General features: G+C 37.4%; 1 protein-coding gene across 1 annotated transcript in view; it reads right to left on the bottom strand.

Annotated features, from left to right (window-relative positions):
* Nucleotides 1–22836, bottom strand: part of atp2c2.L (ATPase, Ca++ transporting, type 2C, member 2 L homeolog) — an 81384-nt gene that overhangs the window by 48165 nt on the left and 10383 nt on the right. Inside the window, exons 2-4 of the mRNA XM_018257959.2 lie at nucleotides 10558–10668; nucleotides 6307–6423; nucleotides 1287–1376 (exon numbers count right to left, since the gene is read on the bottom strand). Of these exons, the coding sequence (XP_018113448.1) occupies nucleotides 1287–1376; nucleotides 6307–6423; nucleotides 10558–10668 (318 nt within the window). The remainder of the gene's footprint in view (nucleotides 1–1286; nucleotides 1377–6306; nucleotides 6424–10557; nucleotides 10669–22836) is intronic.

Consider the following 22836-nt stretch of genomic DNA (forward strand, 5'->3'; position numbering starts at 1 on the left):
TAAAAAATGCCATGCTGTTCACTAACATTCTAATCACTGCAAGTACATTACTTGCGGTGATTCAGCTTATCGTGGGAAAATGCCTGCTCTTACATTTTCCAGTGATTAAGCTGAATTGCTCTGAGGCATTTTGGGGAGAATTGTCATTTGTGGTAGTGATTTTTAAATCTCCCCATGTGTCATTGCCCTTAGGGCATACCCATCATGTAATTGTAACAGACCAAACATGATATATTGGGAGTTTGGTGTTTTGAGATTCCTGATTCCAGTCTGGACTACATTTTAGTCCAGACTGAAATCAGGCCTACAAGATATGTGTGATTTTTAAAAACCATTACTCAGAAAGCTCAGATAGGAATGTCATTGTCAATAGGTTCCGACTTAAGCAAATAATTCTTATTTTTGACTGATTTTACTTTCTCTGTTCAGTAATAATAATAATAATAATAATAATAATAAAACAGTATCTTCATAACTAGGCTAACAGAAATGCATGTTGACACAACATTATCATAGCTATATAAAGTCTTTCTTGATTGTCTCAAAAGGGAACTAAAGCTTAATTAAAGAATTAACAAAAAAGATTGTACATTATGTTTTGGGCTTCTGTACCAGCCCAAGGCAACCACAGCCCTTTAGCAAGACCTGTGTCTCCAAAGATGCCCCAGTAGCTCCCCATCTTCTTTTCTGCTGATTCACTGCACATGCTCTGTGCTGCTGTCAATTACAGAGCTTAGGGACCCACTATAAATGTCACAATATAGGGCTGATTAGTAATCAATACAGATAATTACTACATGGTGGCACAGAAACCAGTGCATCAGAATTATAATCAGCCCTGTAGCATCAGCTTATATTACAGACAAACCTCATTTTCTGCTGTGACGACCCCTAAGCTTAGCTTCTCAACAGCTGCTCAGAGCCCACTGAGCATGTGAGTGTCGCAGACACTTTCCAAGATGGTGACCCCCTGTGACAAGTTTGAAGTCCTGGATCATTGCTGCTATTGACAAGCTGAAACTTTAGGCTGGTGCAATAAGTTCAGTATATAAAATATGAAATTGTTTGCCATATTCATTTTTAGGGTTTAGTTCTCCTTTAGGCAACTTTGCCTTTTATTTATGTTTGTGCTGAACCAATCTCCAATCTCTTTCAAACATAATCTAACTGGCTTCCCCATTAATCATGTCAGTTATTATTCAGCTAAAAAAACAAAGTGCTGCCTGTAAGCAAAATTAAAAAAAAGAAAAAAACATTTAATTGTGAGAAAAATGTTCTGTTCTTACCACAGTAATGCTCACTGCATCTTCATACTCCTTTGTAATTATGCTCACCAAGGCTGAGCCGAGCAGCAACAAAATGAGAGGATTTGTAAACTTAAAAACAAGAAACGGAAACAATAACATAAGCAAAGTTTTTGATGAAGTCTTAGGAGTGAGAAGGTATGTTTTCTTGATGAATGTACTGTTTAAACATCTGGTATAGTAAAATAACTAGGCTAGTAGTCTGAATAGTAGTGATTTGCGGGTGGGGTTTTTCCTGACCTGCACCCGAACTCCCTCCACCCACGCCCGCCCGAACACGACTAAAAGTTCAACCAGGAAGTCGAAAGCCGGCATTTGGAAGGTCGCAGGTGGGGAGAGCAGTCAGAAGAGCTCAACCCGCACCTGCCTGCAACCCGGAAAAGGGGTGCGAGGTTGTTTAAGTATCGGGCCAGACCGCACATCACTACTGAATAGACTAGATGATAAACTGAATTAGAAGCAAATAAGGTTACAAATGAATGAAACAATAACGAGTTTGTGAAAGCAAGGAGGGTTTTCCCCAAGGCTATGAAAGCTGCTATTATTAGTTTCTTCCAAAGTGAAAACAATGGCAAATGTGAGCTTTGTTGATCCTCTGGCTGTATGACTCAAGCACATTTACTTACACTTTAAGGTAAAAGCCCAATCCTAGAATTGTTTTGAACTGTGTAGGTACTTGAATAAGGGGTTGAACTTTACAAAGTTATTACATGCTGCGTGTATTTAACACACTGTATTAAACACATCAATGTATATTCCCTGTGCCAAAAGGCTTGTTGCTTCTGTTGGCTGAAAAAGGTGCAAGGTGCAAAGTAATGGGCATACAAATGAAAGTCAGCCATGGAATTGAAACCTGGATTGAGGATTTGTTTTTTCCAGTGTCAGGCCCAGATTTGTGGAAAGGCCAAAAAGGCCCAGGCCTAGAGCTGCACAATTTTAGGGGCAGCATGTCGCCCAGTTGCATTTACTCCCTAACTACTAAACATACTGGGAACAGATTCCCTCAACAAGATGCAGCTACATACATAACTGAAGTGCACCTAATTGCATACTAACACCATAAATGATAAAATTTGAACCTTACTGACACAATCAAAACACAAAAGCAACCGTACGCAAACAATGAACAGTCACATTGGTAAATCATGTGCATGTTACAAGTACAATTATATTGGAATTCTGGTAGGGACTTTGCATCATAATTAAACACAATGTTGTTTTTTTTTACTTTTTGCCCATTTTTCCTGCATCAGTAAATGAGCTCTTATGTGTATTAACTGCATGAAGAAATCACATTCAAAAAAATTTTGACAATTATTATAAAGCACTGTTTGGAAACCTTTAATTTTTTTCCCATGCAATACAGGTTGACTGGGACATGACTTGAACGTTTTGTTGTCTGCACAAAATTGCCTCTTGGCCAAATGACAAAACATCCAAGATACCTTTCATTTGAACAGCACTGGAATCTCCCTGTTGTATTTTCAAGTAGGGATGCACCGAATCCAGGATTCGGTTTGGGTTTCAGTCAGGATTCGGCCTTTTTCAGCAGGATTCGTCCGAATCCTTCTGCCTGGCCGAACCGAATCCAAATCCTAATTTGCATAAACAAATTAGGGTCGGGGAGGGAAACCGCGTGACTTTTTGTCACAAAACAAGGAAGTAATAAATGTTTTCCACTGCCCACCCCTAATTTGCATATGCAAATTAGGATTCAGATTCGGTTCGGTATTTGGACGAATCTTTCGCAAAGGATTCGAAGGTTCGGCTGAATCCAAAATAGTGGATTTGGTGCATCCCTATTTTCAAGCAATAAATCATGTGTGCCAGCAGGGATACAGTGATTCCAATGCTTTTTAAAGGAATTTTTGGGCAGTTTTTCACCCGTTCCAAGAGGAGATTTCATGCGATTGACAAAACATGCACATTTACCTGTACCAAATGAATTGCTTTACAATTTTATTTCACTTATTTCACTTATTACTATTGTTTATTGTACAGATACTGACCCATAGGTTAGGAATCATAGGTAAGCAGATAGAAAATTGGTGGTAGCAGCAAGGCAAAGGCTGAACTTGTTTAATGTTTTACATTCGAGTAAGCTATTTGTACAGTACAAACACAGAATAATGGATCTACTAAGACAATGCTCTGAAGTCGATGTTTGACTTTAAAGCTGATTTTTTTTTATTTCAGAGTTACTGTTAAAAGAACATTACACCCTTCTGCAAATACTTGGCAGGTTAGTTTCGACACTAAATATCATGTCTTCTTTTCATAAAAGTAGGTAGGTATTTAAATATGACATATCGTATATCTGTGCTAAGGTTCCTCTCTTTATTGAACAGTGTGCAGCTCCATGTATGAGTCACAGTATGTGCAGAGGAGAAGATCAACATAATCTATGTAATAAAATGAGGTGCAACATTTGAAACTGGACTTGTGACTTATAGCAATCAGTCAGAAGCAGGGCTGGAAATTGGGGTAAGAAGAATAGGCACATGACTAGGGCGCAAATCTGGGGGGGGGGCTCCAGACACACACCGTAAGTTCGATGCCTTCTACACCTGGTCCGGTCCCCTCTCTCTCATATATTCTCTTCTATGATAGTATATGGTAACTCACAAAATAATTTGCTGCCCACAAGTATTTTAATATTGTTTAAAAAATGGAAATTGTACTCCTACTCCTACTAAACCTAGAATTTTTACAATTTTTTTATTAAAAACATAACTCCCATCCACAAATGTAAATAATTTATCAAAAAATCAGCTCGCAAAAGTTGGTGTGGGAAAGTCTCAACAAATGTTGTGGAACAATTCGAATCATACGACTTTTCCTAATTTGAAGCTCGAATCGTATAATTTTTTCAAGTAGTTGCCCGAGGGGTCGGCGTCCAATTTTGGGCATGCCAAATTTTGAGCACCTCGTTCATTGTTCGGTGGCCCAGTTCAGGACTGTCCGCGACCTCTGCCTTAAAATAGCCAACAGGTGGTTTTTGATACCCCTGGTAGCCTGTAACACCCTATGGTCTGAGGCAAGGTTGTCACTTTGCCTGATGCCAGAGCAACCCTGATCAATCATTTGCCAAATTGTCATGTGGCCTATTAATACACATCTCTAATGATTTATAAGTGGTAATGTAAATTTACCAACACATTTAATCAGAATCTGCATACAGTAATTCTGTTCAGATTCAGACCAGAATTAATTATTAGCTGAACCAGTAAACACAGAGACGTTCCGGCCAGCCTGATTCTAAAATTAACCAAAATGTCAAAGAGTCTTGGCTCAGGTAATAGGTGACAAACAACTCATAAATAAATAAAATATTTTATATAAAATAGCACTGTAGTAGATTTTAATTTAAATTGAGGGTTACTATGAACCCGACCTTAACATAAGGCAACTAAAATCCAGCTCCTGTCTTTTAATACCTTTTAGTACCTTTTAAAACAGCCATGGTTAAAAAATAGATAGAATTCTAAATGTCTTTAATAGGAAGTCACCTATTATTCCAGCAATAATAAGTAGAGAAGAAATGAATCATGCCTGAAAGAGATCTACTTGTCAAGCAGGTTTTAAACTCCGTTCATGCCAGCTTGTCCTCACCCCATGTTAGCTATAGGTACATTGCACAACAATACATTCACCTGAGAAACATAATCCTAATCTCAGTCAGTACAGCAGGGTTTCAAGGCTGCATAATTCTTGCAATTTTCTAGTTCAGACAGGGAAAATATGAACACTATGGGGGTTATTTACTAAACCTTAAATTTTTCTGGTCGGGCTTTTGGATCAAAAACTTAAACTTGATTTTTTTAAGATTGATTATACCAAAACGCTGCAAAAAGCCTGAATCCGAAAATCTGCCATCTCAGACCTGTCAAGGTCATGTAAAAGTCAATTGGAGATGTCCCTATCTCAATTAAAAGATATCGCGATGTGGGCTGGGTTTAGCCTGATAATCTGAAACATTTGGGCAAAACCCGGAAAAAATTTAGTTTTTTTCCCAGTCTGTTTAATTTGTGTTGTTTTATTAATAAATATGGCAAAATCGTTGATGGGAGTTTGGTCAAGTTTTTTTTATTTAAAATATGAGATGAAATCAGATTTTAGTATATAACCCCCTATATTTGAAGATACAGCATTTAAATTTCAGGCAAAACACACTTAACTGCAAATATATTTCGTATATAGGCATCCTGCAGCCAAACCCGCCACCCCAGCAGTTATAGGTCTGAAATGATGGGGGGTGATTCCATTCATGGCAAGTCTAAAAAAAAAGTTTTATGCAGTTTGATGGAGATACAGAAGTGTACAAAACTGCTGGTGCCATATAAATTACATTGATTGGCCCAGTCAGCCTGCATAAGATGTAGTTTCAGGACTTCAACGAGCAAACACAATGCTATTCGGACTTTCAGACAAGGGAAGGGACAGAAAGATTTGCCGCTGCAAGATGCGAGGTTGATGGAATTAATGAGAAATAACAACTAATGAATGAAATTGTAAAAGCTTGGAGAGTCAAAAAGGAGGCACATTAAGCAGCTACAGGAAAGTATCCATATTTTTTCATGAAACATGGTGAAAAAACAGAAAGCAAATGAAAAAAGGCATAATTTGTGGCTTGCTATTTGAAAAAATTTTGTGAAGTCAAACTGCTCCTTTTTGTAATGATAATGCCATTACACGTATAATTTATGTGAGAGTATGGATGGGGTGTGTGTGTATGGATGCTGGGTTTTCATTTGAGGGATTGAACTTGATGGACTTTGTCTTTTTTCAACCCGATTTAACTATGTAGTTAACTATTTAACATAATCATTCAATCAATATGTTGAAAACAACAGATATATATATATATAATATATATAATATATAATCCACTGTTCTTAATCTAGACAGACGGTTGTTTTGAAAGATCTAAAAGGGTATATTGTGGACGGCTGTAAATACCAGGAGATAGTAATATATTGCACAAATAAATAATGTTTTTTACCTGTCCCAGATACTTTTTCCATATTGGATCTGCATTATCCACTTGAAACTCGTTCCAGCCGTGCTTTATTCTTCGCTGAAGTACAGAGCACTCTGAAAGGCCACTTTCTAGATCCACCTAAAAAAGGGGATATAGTTTTTGACAAGATTATTTTCATGTCTGCTGGTAGGGCTGGAGAATCTAAATTCTCAGAACGGAGTACTGTAATAAATAACTAATAATAAATTATTGTGTATAGAATTATTGACTTACACAACTGGAGCAGGTTCTACTGAACTAAATAAAGTTGCATCCTAGAAAACTAATTAGAAAACTAATCTGAAGCCAAAACCAAGCCTGAATGGGGTTCAAGAGTATAAACAATAACTATTCAATGGCAGGTCCAAACAAAATAATCAATTAGAATTAGAGATTCTATGAAGGAGGATATGGCAGAAGCAATTCTGTTTCTAAAAACAATACTTTAGTTAATTTTTGATTGTATTTAGCAGCTATTCTACAGCTCTATGCCAAGTTCAATTAATATAGAAGTTCTTTTAGGTTTTCCAATTGTTTTTAGTTCATGTAGTTTAACTTTGATTTTGTGATTTATAGTTTTGAGCTTTGTCAGTGATTATGTTGTTATTGTGTTGCCTTGTACTTCTTTTAATCAAAATGGAAAATACATTAGTATATTAAAGGAACAGTAAAATGAAAGCATTTTAAAAGTAGTTAACATAAAATTTACTGTAAGCATGCACTGGTAAAAGCTGTGTGTTTGCTTTAGAAAGACTACTAGTTTATATAAACAAGCTGTTGTGTAGACTTGGGGGCAGCCTTTTAAAAGAACAGTAACATCAAAAAATGAAAGTGTTTCAAAGTAAAACAAATATAATGCACTGTTGCCCTGCACTGGTAAAACTGGTGTGTTTGCTTCAGAAACACTACTATTTTTATATAATGTTTACTATATTTATATAAATAAGCTGCTGTGTAGCAATGGGGGCTGCCATTCAAAGGAGAAAGGACTCAGGTTACACAGCAGATAGCAGATAAGCTCTGTAGGACATAATGGTGTTATCTGTTAGCCACTATTTAACCTATGCCACATAGCCTTTTTTCCAATTTCTGCCACTGCTGTACAGCAGCAGGGCCAGAACTAGGGGTAGGCAGAAGTGGCACTTGCCTAGGGCGCAAAGGTACAGGGGTGCCAGGCACGTACCTCTTCTGATGCCTTCCCCTAGCTCGGACCGCTATGTTCAGAAGCTGTGGCTGCAATTCTATGTAGTTTACGGTCTTCTGCGCATGTGCACTGCGAGGTTTCTGTACATGCGCACTCGCGCGGTTTCTGCACAAGAGCACTCGCGCTTCCTTGCAGCTCGCACACTTCTGCGCATATGCGAGCGGCGGGGGGCCAAGTAGTTGGCCAGGTTGCCTAGGGCGCCCGGCCGAGTAGGCCCGGCACTGTACAGCAGCTTGTTTATATGAACTATAGTAGTGTTTCTGAAGCAAACAGATCAGTTTTACCAGTGCAGGGCAACAGTATATGATATTTTCATTACTTTAACACACATTCATTTTTTGGTGTTACTGTTCCTTTAAAGGGATTCTGTCATGATTTTTATGATGACGTTTTTATTTGAAAATTACACTGTTTACACCAAAATAATTCACTCTACAATATAAAATTTAATTCCTGAACCAGCACGTGTATTTTATTTAGTTGTAATATTGGTGTGTAGGCAGCCATCTCAGGTCATTTTGCCTGGTCATTTGCTTTCAGAAAGAGCCAGCACTTTAGGATGGAACTGCTTTCTGAAAGGCTGTTGTTTCTCCTACTCAATGTAACTGAATGTGTCGCAGTGGGAACTGGATTTTACTATTGAGTGCTATTCTTAGATCTACCAGGGAGCTGTTATCTTGTGTTAGGGAGTTGCTATCTGGTTACCTTCCCATTGTTCTATTGTTAGGCTGCTGGGGGAAAAGGGAGGGGGGTGATATCACTCAAACTTGCAGCAAAGCAGTAAAGAGTGACTGAAGTTTATCAGAGCACAAATCACATGATTGGGGGCAGCTGGGAAACTTTTTTGCCTTGCCTTTTGCCTTGACAAAGCCAGCAGGCGAAACACGTGTTGGCACACTGGGAAGCGCTTTTTGTGAAGTCTCCTGGGCGCTTTCCTTATTTTTACTATTGCAAAATAATTTCCTATTGATTTTAAACCTTTGCGACCGCATTGATTCTTCTTTTATAATCTTACCTGTTATCCAATGGCACTGTGGGATTTGTAGTTTTATAGGGAAGATTAGCTCTCCGAATTATAAGATAGCAAGGTAAAATTGAGACTACAGTCCCCAGTGACCTACTTTCTCCTCCGTGTGGGGTCCCAGACTTAGAAAAATACAGGCAGCTAGAACTTGGGACTTCTCCACCTCTAACAATTTTCTTATTCCTCCTTTCTCTTTCAATGCTGATCTCCTTTGAATAATTTTATGCAAACGTTTTTTAACACCCTATAACTTTAACGGGGGTGTATGGATTAATTATTACTCACCAATTTTTATGCAGTCTTCAAAGATTACCTTAATTGATTTGCAGCAATTTTAATGAATTTAGTAAAGTTTACTTTTAACAGTTAATCAGTTATTTACAATCTTCTATAATGAATGGATTTTAATGTGTGATATATAATAATGAATTAACTTTAATCTCACCTGGGTCAATTTAATCCTGGTTATTTAAGTTAACTTCTTAATTTCATTTGAAGCACTAGCACTTTATAGCACAATATTAATTAATCCTGTTACATGATTTTTTGCTAATGAATTATTAGCACCTAGCACCTAGCACTTTATTGGGTAACCCAGCAATGGCTGCCCAATAATTGAAGCAACACTGGGTTAGTAACCGTTAACGAAACTGTTAATAAACTCTGACACTGCTGCACTAATACTTGAATTTTCTTTAATTGGTGGTCAATTGAATAGAGAGGGGTTTTACTTCTTTTCATTTCTATAACACATTATTTTGGTAATCACACCTCTTTCGTTCGGAAAACGCATTGCTTTTTTAGGAAGGTACACTGAACAATTCTTTCTTTATAGGCAGCTGGGAAACTGACAATATGTCTAGCCCCATGTCAGATTTTAACATTAAATATAAAAAAATCTGTTTGTTCTTTTGAGAAACGCATTTCAGAGCAGAATTCTGCTGGAGCAGCACATTTAACTGATGTGTTAAAACTTTTTATCCCATGACAGTATCCATTTATGCTGGAAAAAGGAGAAAAGGCACATGTAACATAGCACATAACAGAAAAACATCATTGTATTGGACAGGGCCTATCTGTTCTGTGCTATTTGACCTTTACCTTTTTTCTTTTTTCCAGATTGAATGGCTGCCCCATGGTTATACAACACCTTGTATACATAAACTATAGTAGTCTTTCTGAAGGAAACATGACAATTTTACCAAAGCAGAGCAACAGTACATTTTATTTTAATTACTTTTACACACTTTCAGTTTTTGGTGTTACTGTTCCTTTAAAAATAGAGGAGTTGGAGGTACCATAAACTGAGAAGTCGAAGCCGAACTCCACAGCCCTGACGAAAACCCCCAAGTCAATATGAATTTCCTTCTCCTTAAAGGGATTCTGTAATGGGTGAAGATATGACAATAGCACCCAATAGTAAAATTCTGTTTTTTGTGAAAGCTCAGGATCAGGCACAATGACCCAAGACACACCAATATTACAGGTAAAATATACATTTGTTTTTTTAGACAGTGTTCAGGAATAAAATTTAATATGGTAGAGTGAATTATTTATAAAAACGACACCATTATTTTGTACACCTGCATGCAAACAGGACTAATGTACTAGCCACATCTGCACAGCTCTGTATATGACAAATTTACAGTGGGGGGGGTGTAAAAGATAGGACTAGAAATCTTAATATTCCCCAGGACAATTTAAAAATTAAAAAAAAATAATTTAACTTAGTTTTCCTTTATCTTTAAACTCCATTGCTTGTAACTATTTATTAACTAATCATTTATCCCTCTACAAATATTTACAGAGCATTTAAGGAAAACAATTAGTGGTACACAGAAAAAACAAAGACAACAATTCATTAATCTCCGACAGCAGGGACTTTCTTGTGTCGCTGTAAAGTTTAAACTTAAAAGAAAAACACATATAAATGGGTTCTATATACTGTATTATTCAGAATTAGCATGCAGTAGAATATCACTGCAAGGATAAAAAAAATGCTCACTTGTAAATATTTAACCAGCTCATTGGCGCTCAGCCTGCTGGCCTCCTTGGCAGGTAAAGGTACAACTTCATCATCGTGTTCGACAGACTTCAGCTCACAATGCTCATCTGCCTGTTATATAAAAAAAAATTAATAAATAGTAATCCTGAGACCACTGACACATAAAAAAGCTAATACTACAGTCCACGGATCAATACAATTATGTTATATGCTCTACGCCAAGCATAGGCAAACATTATGGGAAGGAGTTTTTTTTCATATTCAGTGAAACTGTAAGATGTGCATTTCTTTTACAATGATTTATGCCTGACGCTGTAAATGCCACACTGGCGGGGTAAATGCACCTGCTGTGGAAGGATCAGCATATAGGAAATCCCTTGTATACCCCTTCTTTGCGTGCAATTAACCTGTGCTCCAGGGGAGGAGCACCAGGGGATGAAAGCTGCAATATTGTCAGTAATCCAGGTCCAAGAATACTGTATGTAGGATAGCAAATACACATTCACCCCAAATCTTGTCTTCAAGCTTGGCTTTTAAGTGCAGAGCTTACACCACTATTTACTCACATCTTCAATTCTTCTCTAGCTTCTGGGACCTTCCCTTCTCCTTTCAAACAGGCCTGTGTAAAGCCTATTCTTAAAAAGGCCACACTTGACCCATCCTGTCTATCAAATGACCGTCCTGTCTGCCTTCTACCACTTGCCTCTAAACTCCTAGAGTGTATTGTTATTATATTTGGAATGCCATTCCTGAATCTCTCAGGAGAGAATCCTCCTTCAGTGTTTTTAAAACAAAACTCAAAGACTACCTCTGGGAGCACCTGGATAACACCTGAACTGGCACTTATATAACAGTGTAACAAACTGTAACCCACAGCACCTTAATACCCCTCTGAATTGTGTCTGTAAGTTACCCTCCCATTTAGACTGTAAGTCCTACGGGGTAGCGTCCTCTAGCCTTTTGTTTCCTTGACACTGAGCACTTAATCTGTATTGTAATTATATTTTATATTTATGTGAATTGTATTTCTAATAATTCACTTATTGTTACTTTTTATTTCAATGAGCCCTTGTTTGTTACTACTAATTTATTGTTTTGCTGTACAGTGCTTTGCCCTCAAGGAGCGCTGTTGTTGAACTTGTATTCCTTGCCACTGCCCTCTGCACCCAAGGGAGGCCAGACTCACATTTGTGCACACTGTACAATACATATTGGAGCCATGTTCACCAATTGTTTGCTGAAGTATATGATGAAAAATACACTATTTATAAAGAGGTAAAGTAGTAGTTCACTTCAATTGCTAGTTTTGGTCAATATTGCAATGACCTATTTAAAAAGCATGTATCAGTGAAGCTTCAGGGAAGTAATAACTGAAATGTTAGCATCCCCGAAGTATCCATCATAGTTAACAATTCCACTATCACCCCCTCTCCCCAGGCCCGGTGCCTTGGGGTTATCCTAGATTCTGCCCTGTCATTCACTCCTCATATCCAGTCACTTATTAAATCATGTCACTTCCACCTAAGGAACATATCCAAAATAAGATCATTTATCACCCAATACGCTGCCAGAATTCTTATTCACTCTCTCATCATATCGCGTCTAGACTACTGCAACTCTCTTTTAATTGGCCTCCCCCTCCAGAGACTGTCACCTCTCCAGTCCATAATGAACACTGCTGCGAGGCTCATACACCTCAGCAACCGCTCATCCTCTGCCTCACCATTCTGTCAATCCCTGCACTGGCTTCCGTTACCTTTCAGAATCAAATTCAAATTAATGACACTGACTTTCAAAGCACTTCACAACTCTGCTCCACCCTACATCTCTGAACTCATCTCTATATACTCACCCACTCGCTTACTACGCTCCTCTACTGACCTGCTACTCAACTCTTCTCTCATTACCTCCTCACATGCTCGCATTCAAGACTTTGGAAGGGCTGCACCCCTCCTCTGGAACGCTCTTCCGCGGTCTGTCCGACTTTCTCCCAACCTTTCTGCTTTCAAAAAATCTCTGAAAACGCACTTCTTTCGAGAAGCCTACCCTCACTCTGCTTAACTACCAAACGCAACACCACATACAGTACCACATTTCTCACCCACTTACTTCGATTTTGCCCACTCCCACACCTTGTGTATTACTCCCTTCCCTTTAGACTGTATGCCTATGCATAGGGCCTTCCTCACCTCTTTGTACCTGTATTGATCGTGATGATTGTTACTCCATATATTCTATATATGTAATTCATGTGATGTAGTTGTATAAATCACATTTACTTTACAGTGCTACGCAATATGTTGGCACTATATAAATACATGTTAATAATAATAATAATAATAAAATGTTGTGGAAAAAGTAAAAAGGCATTTAAAATCCCATTGTTTTCAATGACATTTCAACAACTGTGACCAAAACTGTGACCAGAATACTGCTGGGTAGTTAAACAGTGATAACTCCTCTAACTTTCCAAACAAAAGCTTTCTACTTTCCAACCTTAACGTCTACATTATTTTAAATAGAACAAAGTGAGAATAAAGTCAAATAGAACATGCATCTGTGTAGAATACAAAATAAGCATTGCCAATCAAGCTGCCTCTTTATAAACTGGCAAAAAAAAATCTAAATCTGCAAACATCAACAGTTTTCCAAGGTCAAAGCTTTATAAAAAAAAAAAAAAAAAAGGCCCAAAATTGTAATAGGCTAATCATATTGAAAAAGAAAAGAAATCCTCTGCACTGGGAAGGTAACAGGATAACAACTCCCTGCATTGCTAGGTGTAGATATAACAATAGCACTCAATAGTTAAAATCAACCTCAACCCCATTGAGCAGGAGAAACAATAGCTTACGTTCTGTTCAGGAACCTGTGATGCCAGCCCTACACTGACTTTAATCTGATTCAAAAGAACTCAAATTGTGTTTTAGGGATTATTTTTAAAGGGGGAATCCACTCAAAAATATTTTTTTGCAAAATGAAATAAAAAATAAGAAACTTTCCAGCATACATTAAACTCTTCCAGTGGATATAAAGTTGTTTAGTTTATTATTAGTGATGGGCGAATTTATTTGCCAGGCGCGAATTCGCAGCGAATTTGCGTGATTCGCCGTCAGCGAATAAATTCACGAAACGCCAGCGAAAATTTGCGGCAAAAATTCGCCGGCGTCAAAAAATATTTTTTGCGAAAAAACGGATGCCAGCGTCAGAAACGGGTGCCGGCGTCAAAAACGGGCGCCGGCGCCGTTTCGCGAATTTTTTCGCCGTTTCGCGAATTTCATGCGAAATTCGCACATTTTTCGGCGAAACGGCGCTAATTCGCCCATCACTATTTATTATAACTACAATTGAAAACAGTATTTGTTTATCCCTGTATGTATGTAACAGTTTGACTAACTTCTACCAAGTGTATTCATCAGCTGGCTTTTGCTACACTGTTTCATAACTGAGAACCAGAAGTGCAGATAATATAAACAACCAGACAGATAATGCTTTCAAAAGCAATTCCAACAAATAACTTTTTAAATCACTTAAAGGGAAAAATGTAATACAATTCGCAAAGAATCTTAATTGTGATTTGCAAACCTTTAACACCTGCTCTGGTGTTTTGTTAAATATTTGCCAATTAACGATTTGCAGGTGCAAAATTTTATTACATACACTGTGAACGTTCGCAAAAGCAATTTGGTTGCAAACTTTGCGAGGAAGTTGTTGAGGTCTTTAATCAGTCAAATATGGCGCAAACATGGTCGCTAACATTCGCAAGCGTCTTTGCAAACTTTTTTTGCTCTAAAGAAGCATACTGCATTCGCCCTATAATGTTTATCAAAAAAGTCTGAATATAACACTAGTGAAAAGTAACGGAGCCAAAAGCAAATCTACTGGCTATACAATGTTTCTTGACTTTCTTTCAAAGGAGGAAGTTATGCAGTAATATCAGGAAACCAGCTGTTCTGTGTAAACTTGATAAAGAGGATCTAATCTACATTCAAATTTAGTAAGCCACATGTTCATATTTCATACTATATTACTTAGTATTACATAAAGCCTACAAAAAATATTCAGCTTCTTTCAGTCTTTATAGTTCAGTCTTTATAGTACTACAAGTACTATAACACCCAGCTTCACTTTACAACCATTAGCCATAGCCACCCAGAACCCCCTTGCTGCAAATAAGCAGTTACATTTCATAATTTTTCCCATCATGAATTACAGACATTGAATAAATGAACCTTAGTTAAATGATGGCATTGCTCTAACTCCTTCTACCACAATATATCATTAGTGTGATAATACATACTGAATGTAAATAAAGGGCATATGGGACAGAAAGGCAACAATTTCAAAGTAATTGTAAGGCTGTCAGTATATGATGAGGCAGAGATGATGACAGGGTCAGTGAATGAATCTGAACAACCAGACAGTTGGGAAAGATACCATGGAAAATACAAAGAGGGGGAATTCAAGAACAACATGGAGGGTGAAGCAAAAGGCAAGGAGAAGCTGGAAATCCCACAGAAGTATGACAAGATGCAGCAGGACTGAGAAAAATTAAAACAAAAATTACAAAAGAGAAGGCTCCATCAATTAGAAAATAATTCAACTAGAAAACTTTTAGAAGTGGGTTTAGTTCATTTAAATCCTATATTGTTCCTGTGACATTGCTAACATCAAGCTTCAAATGTTGTGGAACCTATAATAAAGGCATGGGAGGCCTGTTACAAATCCATAATCCAGAAAGCTCCGAATTACAGGAAGGCCATCTCCCATAAACTCAGTTTTAATCAAATAATTCACATTTTTAAAAATGATTTCCTTTTTCTCTGTAATAATAAAACAGTACCTTGTTCTTGATCCCAACTAAGGTAAAATTCCTCCTTACTGGAAGCAAAACCATTCTACTGGGGTTATGTAATGTTTAAATTTTTTTTTGGTGGATTTAAGTTAGTGAGATCCAAATTACTTAAAGACTCCTTAGCTGGAAAACCCCAGGTCCCGAGGATTCTGGAATTAAGGTCCAACACCTGTATAGTATTGATTATTTTGTATGTAACTGTGTAAGCAATTATAATGGAATGATTGTAGTACATCCTCTTCTTATCAAAAATAATCACCAATACTATCTTATATCTGATATCCTGAAAAGATGAGTCAATATATAACTGCCATCATTACATATTTAAATATTGACTGGAAGCATAAATGCTGTCACACATCTGCCCATAGCAATGCTGCTTCTACTGTACACGCCAATATCGTGTGTAGAAATAATAAATCTGGCAAACATGGGTGTCTGTCGCTAGGCAGAAACTAGACAATGGTTACAATTTCCTTTATTAGGCTCCTGCCTTTAATGGAATTTAAGGAATATACTCAGCAGCGCCAAAGATAAGAAGAACAGTTTATAGAGTCGGTGACCCCTCCCCCAGAGCTGCTTTAGAGAGACATAAGAAGGTTAAAAATTAAACATTAAACTTTAAACTTCAATATTAGAAAAATTCCACAAATTGAAAGTCTTTATTTCTTGTGAACTGGTGATCTGAAAAAAACTGAACCAAAAAAGTTTTTGGCCCTTTAATTTGTATATGTTAAATTTGTTAAGAATGTTATTTATATATTCACAGATTATCATGCTATACTGAGTATGATACAAGTGTACAACTGAGCTGATGAAATATGTGAGGGCAAACTGTTGTGTGCTTGCATATTTATGTATATATAACAACATTGTCCATGTATTCTCAGAATGTCAGTAATGTGGTTCACTATGTCATGATAGGATTAATGGATTATATAGCTAGGAAGATGTTAATGGTTAGTGTATGAACTGCAAACATCATGGCAGTTCCTTCATAAATATTTAAGCAATATGAATTAAAAGCTTCTCTCATTTGAAGCAGTGTGAGGCAGACTCTACCAATGGCAAATGTGCAAATACTTTATTGCTAATTGCTCATTATTTAAAAGGAAACAGAGTACTGATCTGGATGGAGACATAGGAAAATGAATAAAAGAGAGATGAGCATGTTCATATATAATGAGTCTTTGTTCTCTGCAATAATGTCGTTTTGGAAAATGCAACAATTGATTCAATTGATTCAACTTGGTGTAAACATTGTGATAAATACTTCTATGAATAATAAAACATGAAATAAAAAATAGGATATAAAATAAAACATGTAGCCAACTGTTCACATTTCCATAGCTGGATTTAACTAAAGGAGAACTAAGTCTTAAAAAATAATATGGCGGGAAATGCCATATTTTATATACTGAACTTATTGAACTAGTTCAGCCTTCAAAGTCGTGACAGGAGCTTCTGATCTTGTATTTTGATAGGAGTGTCTGCGGCACGCACATGCTCAGTGTGCTTAGGGCTGCTTTTGAGAAGCAAAGCTTAGGGGTCGTCAGAAATCATCAAAAAGAAAATGAGGTTTGCCTATGATAAAAAACTGATGTTAAATGGCTGATAATTTAATTCTGATGCTAATTGCAATGGTTTCAGAGCTACCGTGTATTAATAATCTGAATTAATTACTATTCAGCCATATATCATAACATTTTTATCTATATTCAGTATATTGTGCATTGGTCCCTAAGCACTGTAAGTGACAGAGCATGTGCAGTGAATTGACAGAAGAGAATATGGGGGCTATAGGGTCTTATTTGGAGGCACAGATCTTTACTGCTAATGGAATGTGGTTGCCTTGGGCTGGCACAGAAGTTTAAAACCTAATGTATAACATATCTGCCCTACTTCTTATGTTAAGCTTTAGTTCTCCTTTAAAGGACATGTAAAGCCTACATTTTCCTACCATGTATATAAGTTGGGAATATCTTCCACACACAAGTCACATCATTTGTACTGCATCTACCCCATCAATTTTCCAGTTCCATCACATTTCCCTAAAACAAATAGCAGCTTTCACCCAGTGGCCATCTTCCCTCTGATACATCATCATTAACACTGACATCTGCAAACAGGACATGTATGCTGTAAACTTCATGCAATGCAGAATGCAGGTTTACACAGGCACAACATACTTTGACAGAAAATTCTTCTGGGGTTGAGCACTGTAATGGTTAAGCTGAGCGAGGTGGTTAGGAGAAAACAATAGGATCAGACAGCTAGAGTTTCTATGGGAACCAGCAATGCTATCTCTTCATTGGCTGTTACACTTAGTAATATGGCCAAAAAGCCAAAGTAAATTCCTGAGGGAGGGGGTACAGTGGGTTAGATGAGGAGAAGGAATTCTAAGTGATTAAGGGGATGCTGCAACCTTACTGTTAACCTTTTAATAGCCAGAGTGGTAGGTATCTAAAGATTTCAAAGAGGCTTTTCATTGATTACATTTTTGTTTGGGGGGGTTTACATGTCCTTTAAGGCCACCCTAACACTAACCATGTATACATGTATTGGCCACTTACGTTCATGACAGCCACAAAAACCAGTATTACTACATTTCCAATTATGACAAGTTCCCACAAAGTGTAGAGCAATCAGTAGAGCGCATAATTCATTTCTACATCCTGGATTGCTTCATACCAGCTCATTGCTGCCAAAAACCCTCTCATTGTCTCATTATCTAAGGCAAACCCCTTTCTCATCTTACTGAACTATTTATCCTCTTCTTATCTTCCTGGAAATGCTGGATTACAGAGACTGAATTCATGTGTGCATCCTATATACTGTATGAAATATCCAGTAACAGGTTTTTCCAGAAACCAACCTTGGACTCATTTGTGTAGCTGTAATGCAACAGGGTCAGAGAAAATCCTTTATGAGCACAGAGGTTTTTTTTTCAAGTGGGAAGTGCCATTCTACAAATATTTATAGTATGTTTTATGTATGTGTAACACTAGAAATGACAACATAATAACTTCTTGGCAGAATAGGTGTATTCGTCACTTATGGTTTAAAGGTTGGTTTTGTTTTCTCTTGCCTTTTGTTGCTATTTTATATTAAGGACAGTAAACTTTCTTATTCTTTTAATAATGTATTCATTAATAGGTTTCATAATACAGAGCACAGCCTTAACGAGGAGCACATTATGCGAACCCCACACATATAACCAATTTTATACAGCTGCAAAATATGTATTCAAACACCTCATACTGATTGAATATATATGGCGATGAAATATTTTAGTTACTTATTTATCAATGTACAGTATATTTACGAGACTTGCAAATGTACGTCATATTATACTTTTCCTATGTTTAGTTAACGCAACGTTTTGTATTCTAATGTGCATATTAAGACGTGAAGCTCAATGAATAAAACAGAGCTTACCATGCGACTCACACGCACGTTTGATAAGTCAGTGTAACATTCACTGATGAATTATTGAAATGCGTAGCTTGTTATTGCGCATGCATTTAAAATAGTGTATATAAGTTTTTCCTTTGCATCATACAGAAAGTGCAATGGCGGCTGATGATGAGTCTGAACGTGGTGGTCATACAACAAAGGGTGGAAGAAATATCTATTTATTTATCTATCTCTTTCAGATTAATCTATCTTTTTCCATATCTATCTACAGTATGTATTGCTCAATCTGTTTATCTGACTGTTAATCTAGCTCTGTTTTTGTTTTATGGAACTACTTACTAGTTACAATTTGCTTTGTATAGCATTGTAGGCAGAAATAGTTACTAATATTAAATTGCCATACATCTAGCAAGGCCTGGGGTCCCTTAATAATACTTAATGATGAATTTGGGACCAAGGAGGAAGCAGCAATACAGACAGGCAAGAACAGTCCAAGTCGCGGTATACAAGGGGTTATGATGCTCAACGTTGGAATCCAGGCAAAAAGTCAGAGGCAGACAGCAAGGAGAGCAGTAAGAAACCAGAAATGAGTCAAAAAGAAAAATATAGCACACCCAGAAACTGACAGAAGCATCTATATATAGGCATCAAACCCGGGTCTCCGGTCTCTTTTTATTTAAAATTTTTGCACCAAGCTGCAATGTAATGACCGCAGGTGGTGGCACATCACTATGTGTGCATTGTACGTCACTAGCATGCCCATCTTGGATCCATCGGCATGAAGAGGAGCGCACCGGAGTGCTCCTTATACCATCCTTCAGTGTATTTGAACAGCAAATTTTGGATCAGAATTTTTAGACAGAAATAAAAACCTCAGCTGATGAATAAGTGATTCTTATCCAGTAGCAGAAAATCTTGTGGCCTGCAAGTTGTAGTATACATATCACATAGCCATCAAGTTTTTTCTTAGAGTAAATACATTAATAAATTACTAATTGTATAATTTGTGTATTTTTGTGCAAATAATACATACAAGCCTTAATAAATATTTCCCTTATTGTTCTTCATTGTTTGTTACTGCATAAAAGAAAGTTCCCTCTTGCCCAGTGGCCTAAAAGGCAATTAATTACAGACTGTATTTGGTACAACTACCGAATTAAATCCCTATACTATCTGCTTCCACTCATTTCTTCTGGCATTCCTCAAATGACCACATTTACTACTAAAACAGGTGACACATTTGCTGTCTTTTTGCCCCTATGAATAAAAGTAAAATGTCTATAAAAAAAATAATGCTTTTTCTGCATAAGTACAGCATTCATGTTATTCTGTATATGAGGGTTGTGGATTCCACCACCAAAATATAACTACAAAATTTAAATCAAATTAATTATTAAAAGAATGTCAAAGATCTTAGAACACAGTAAAACCTTATAATCCATTCATTGCTGCTGTATCAATTGAGCAATTCATTTAAATCATCATAAGGAAATCAGAAGTACTTTCACATTCTCTAAAGTGGCTGAAGAAGCACAAATTAAGCAGATCTTAATTTTCAAGTGTCAAGCAACTTCACTCTTCAAAGCATATGCAGTTTGTGACACGTCAGACTCCATTCATCTATTTAGATTTTATCACCCCACCCCACAAAACAAACCTTTACTTCTTAAAAGCCATAAAAAGGGCCAGGCCCATTGAATCATCTCTACATATGGTAAGCCGAGGCATTCTTACCGTGTAGACAAATTGGCCTGGTAAGGTGTACAGGATAGTATACACTAATATAACTAACCCTGTAATTATAATATACTGTATATAACCATAGACTACATTTATTAATATAGAAACACATCCATGAATCCATATCCAGTTTGCTACAAAATTCCTTTCTGATTCAAAAGTGGCTGCTTGATGTGCTCTTGAATGTCTGAATTGTAGCACATTTGCTGGTTACTAAAAAAACATCAGTTTCTACTATATTTTTCTAATATAGCCTATTCAGGGAAAGAATTCCAGAATATCTTGCACCAGAGTCATCCACCTGGAGCCTCTACACTGCAGTTTATGTCCCTCAGCCTGTCCATGAGCTCCTTATGCTATCCATATGTGCCTTGTGTCATTCCATCTTCTTATAAAGACCATAGGTTTATATATATATATATATATATATATATATATATATATATATATATATATATATATATATATATATATATAATAAGGGCAAAAGTATACAGACACCTGTCTGTCCAACATGTCATTCCCAGACCAAGGATATTTATATAAGGTTTGTCCTTTCTTTGTTTCTGTGATAGCATCTGTAATGGGTCCACTTTGATTTAACTTGATCAATAATGACTTAGGGAAAGGTGTTGTAAGTAATGTATCAGTGTTTGCAGATGAAACATCTATGCAGCCCAATTAATTACATCAGGGATGTGGCATCCTTGCAGCAGGATTTTGACAAACTGACAATGAGTGCAGCTAAGTGGCAGATGAGATTCAATATCGACAAATGTAAGGTCATGCACCTGGGATGTAAAAATATGTACTTATACCCTAAGGGCAGTGACACACGGGGTGATTAGTCACCACGATTTTTAAATAAAAAAACGATCACGGCCAATAATCACCTCAGTTCACCCCCATACACAAAAATTCAAGTTGCCATATGTAAAATACACAGTACTACTCTGGAGCCACTGTAGCTCCAAGTCACCACTAAACCTTTTTGGGCGAGTAGCCACAAAATAAGTATTTAGTGGCTTAGCAAGTGACCAGTACAAATCATCATTACTAATGAAATGGAGATTAGTCACCGCAATCAGGTTTTTGAAAATCACCCAGTGTGTCATTGCCTTAATGGGATTGCACTAGGTAAATAGATAATGGAGAAGAACCTGAGGGTAGGGACACACTGGGCGATTTGGGGAGATTTAGTCGCCTGGCGACTAATCGCCGCGACTTTCCACCACCAATCTTCCCCGAATGCCTCCCCTCACTCTGCGCCTGGATAAAATGAAAAATCGCCTGCGCTAATCACACGCGGCGATTTGTTTTCTGAAGTCGTCCGAAGTTTCCTCGTGAGGCAACTTCGGGCGATTTCGGAAAACGAATCGCCGTGTGTGATTAGCGCCGGCGACTTTTCATTTTATCCAGGCGCAGAGTGAGGGGAGGCATTCGGGGAGAAAAGTCGCTGCGATTAGTCGCCAGGCGACTAAATCTCCCCAAATCGCCCAGTGTGTCCCTACCCTGAAGGTCCCCATGGATGCAAAGATTTTTCTTGCCAAACGCCCGATTTTAGCGAAGTCCGGTAAGTAAGTGCGGTAAGCGGGATTCGAACGATCGTACATCTTACGATTTTTCGCCCAACATCTGTCAGAAAATCGATCGCCCAGGTTAAAAAATCTTTATCGGTCCCAGTGCAATCTATCTATGTTTGCTGGGCCAAGCAGGCAGCTCCCCTTTGTTTTCCTGGTTTCCCTAGTTGATGGACAATTCGTTCGATCGTATGATCGTTTCGAAATAATTGTGGTCTCACGATGACGATCAGATCTTTTAAAAATCTTTACATCTATGGCCAGTCCTTGTTGATAACAAACTTGGCTGTAGCAAGGAATGCCAGTCAACGGCAAACAAGATTTTTACCTTTAATAAAAGGGGCATAAATTCACGAGCGGAGAGGGTCATGCTTTCACTGTACAGAGTGCTAGTTAGGCCCCATCTAGAATATGCCATACAGTTTTGGTCTACAGTGCTCAAATGGGACATTACTGAATTGGAGAGAGAGGCCAAAAAAGGGCAACTTAGCTAGTAAAGTTATGAATACTAAGTGAAAAAGTGCTTAAGGGGGAATATGGTAAATATGTATGGACATATAAGGGGACTATATAATAAAGTTTCTAATGCTGGTCCTTCTAGCAGATATGGGGGCATCCATTCTGATTATGGTTGTGAGAATGGTGGTTCCATCTTAACATTTGTTTTTTTACAGTGAGAGCTGAAAAAAG

The sequence above is a fragment of the Xenopus laevis genome, chromosome 4L, assembly GCF_017654675.1.
Source record: "Xenopus laevis strain J_2021 chromosome 4L, Xenopus_laevis_v10.1, whole genome shotgun sequence".
Taxonomy (NCBI): domain Eukaryota; kingdom Metazoa; phylum Chordata; class Amphibia; order Anura; family Pipidae; genus Xenopus; species Xenopus laevis.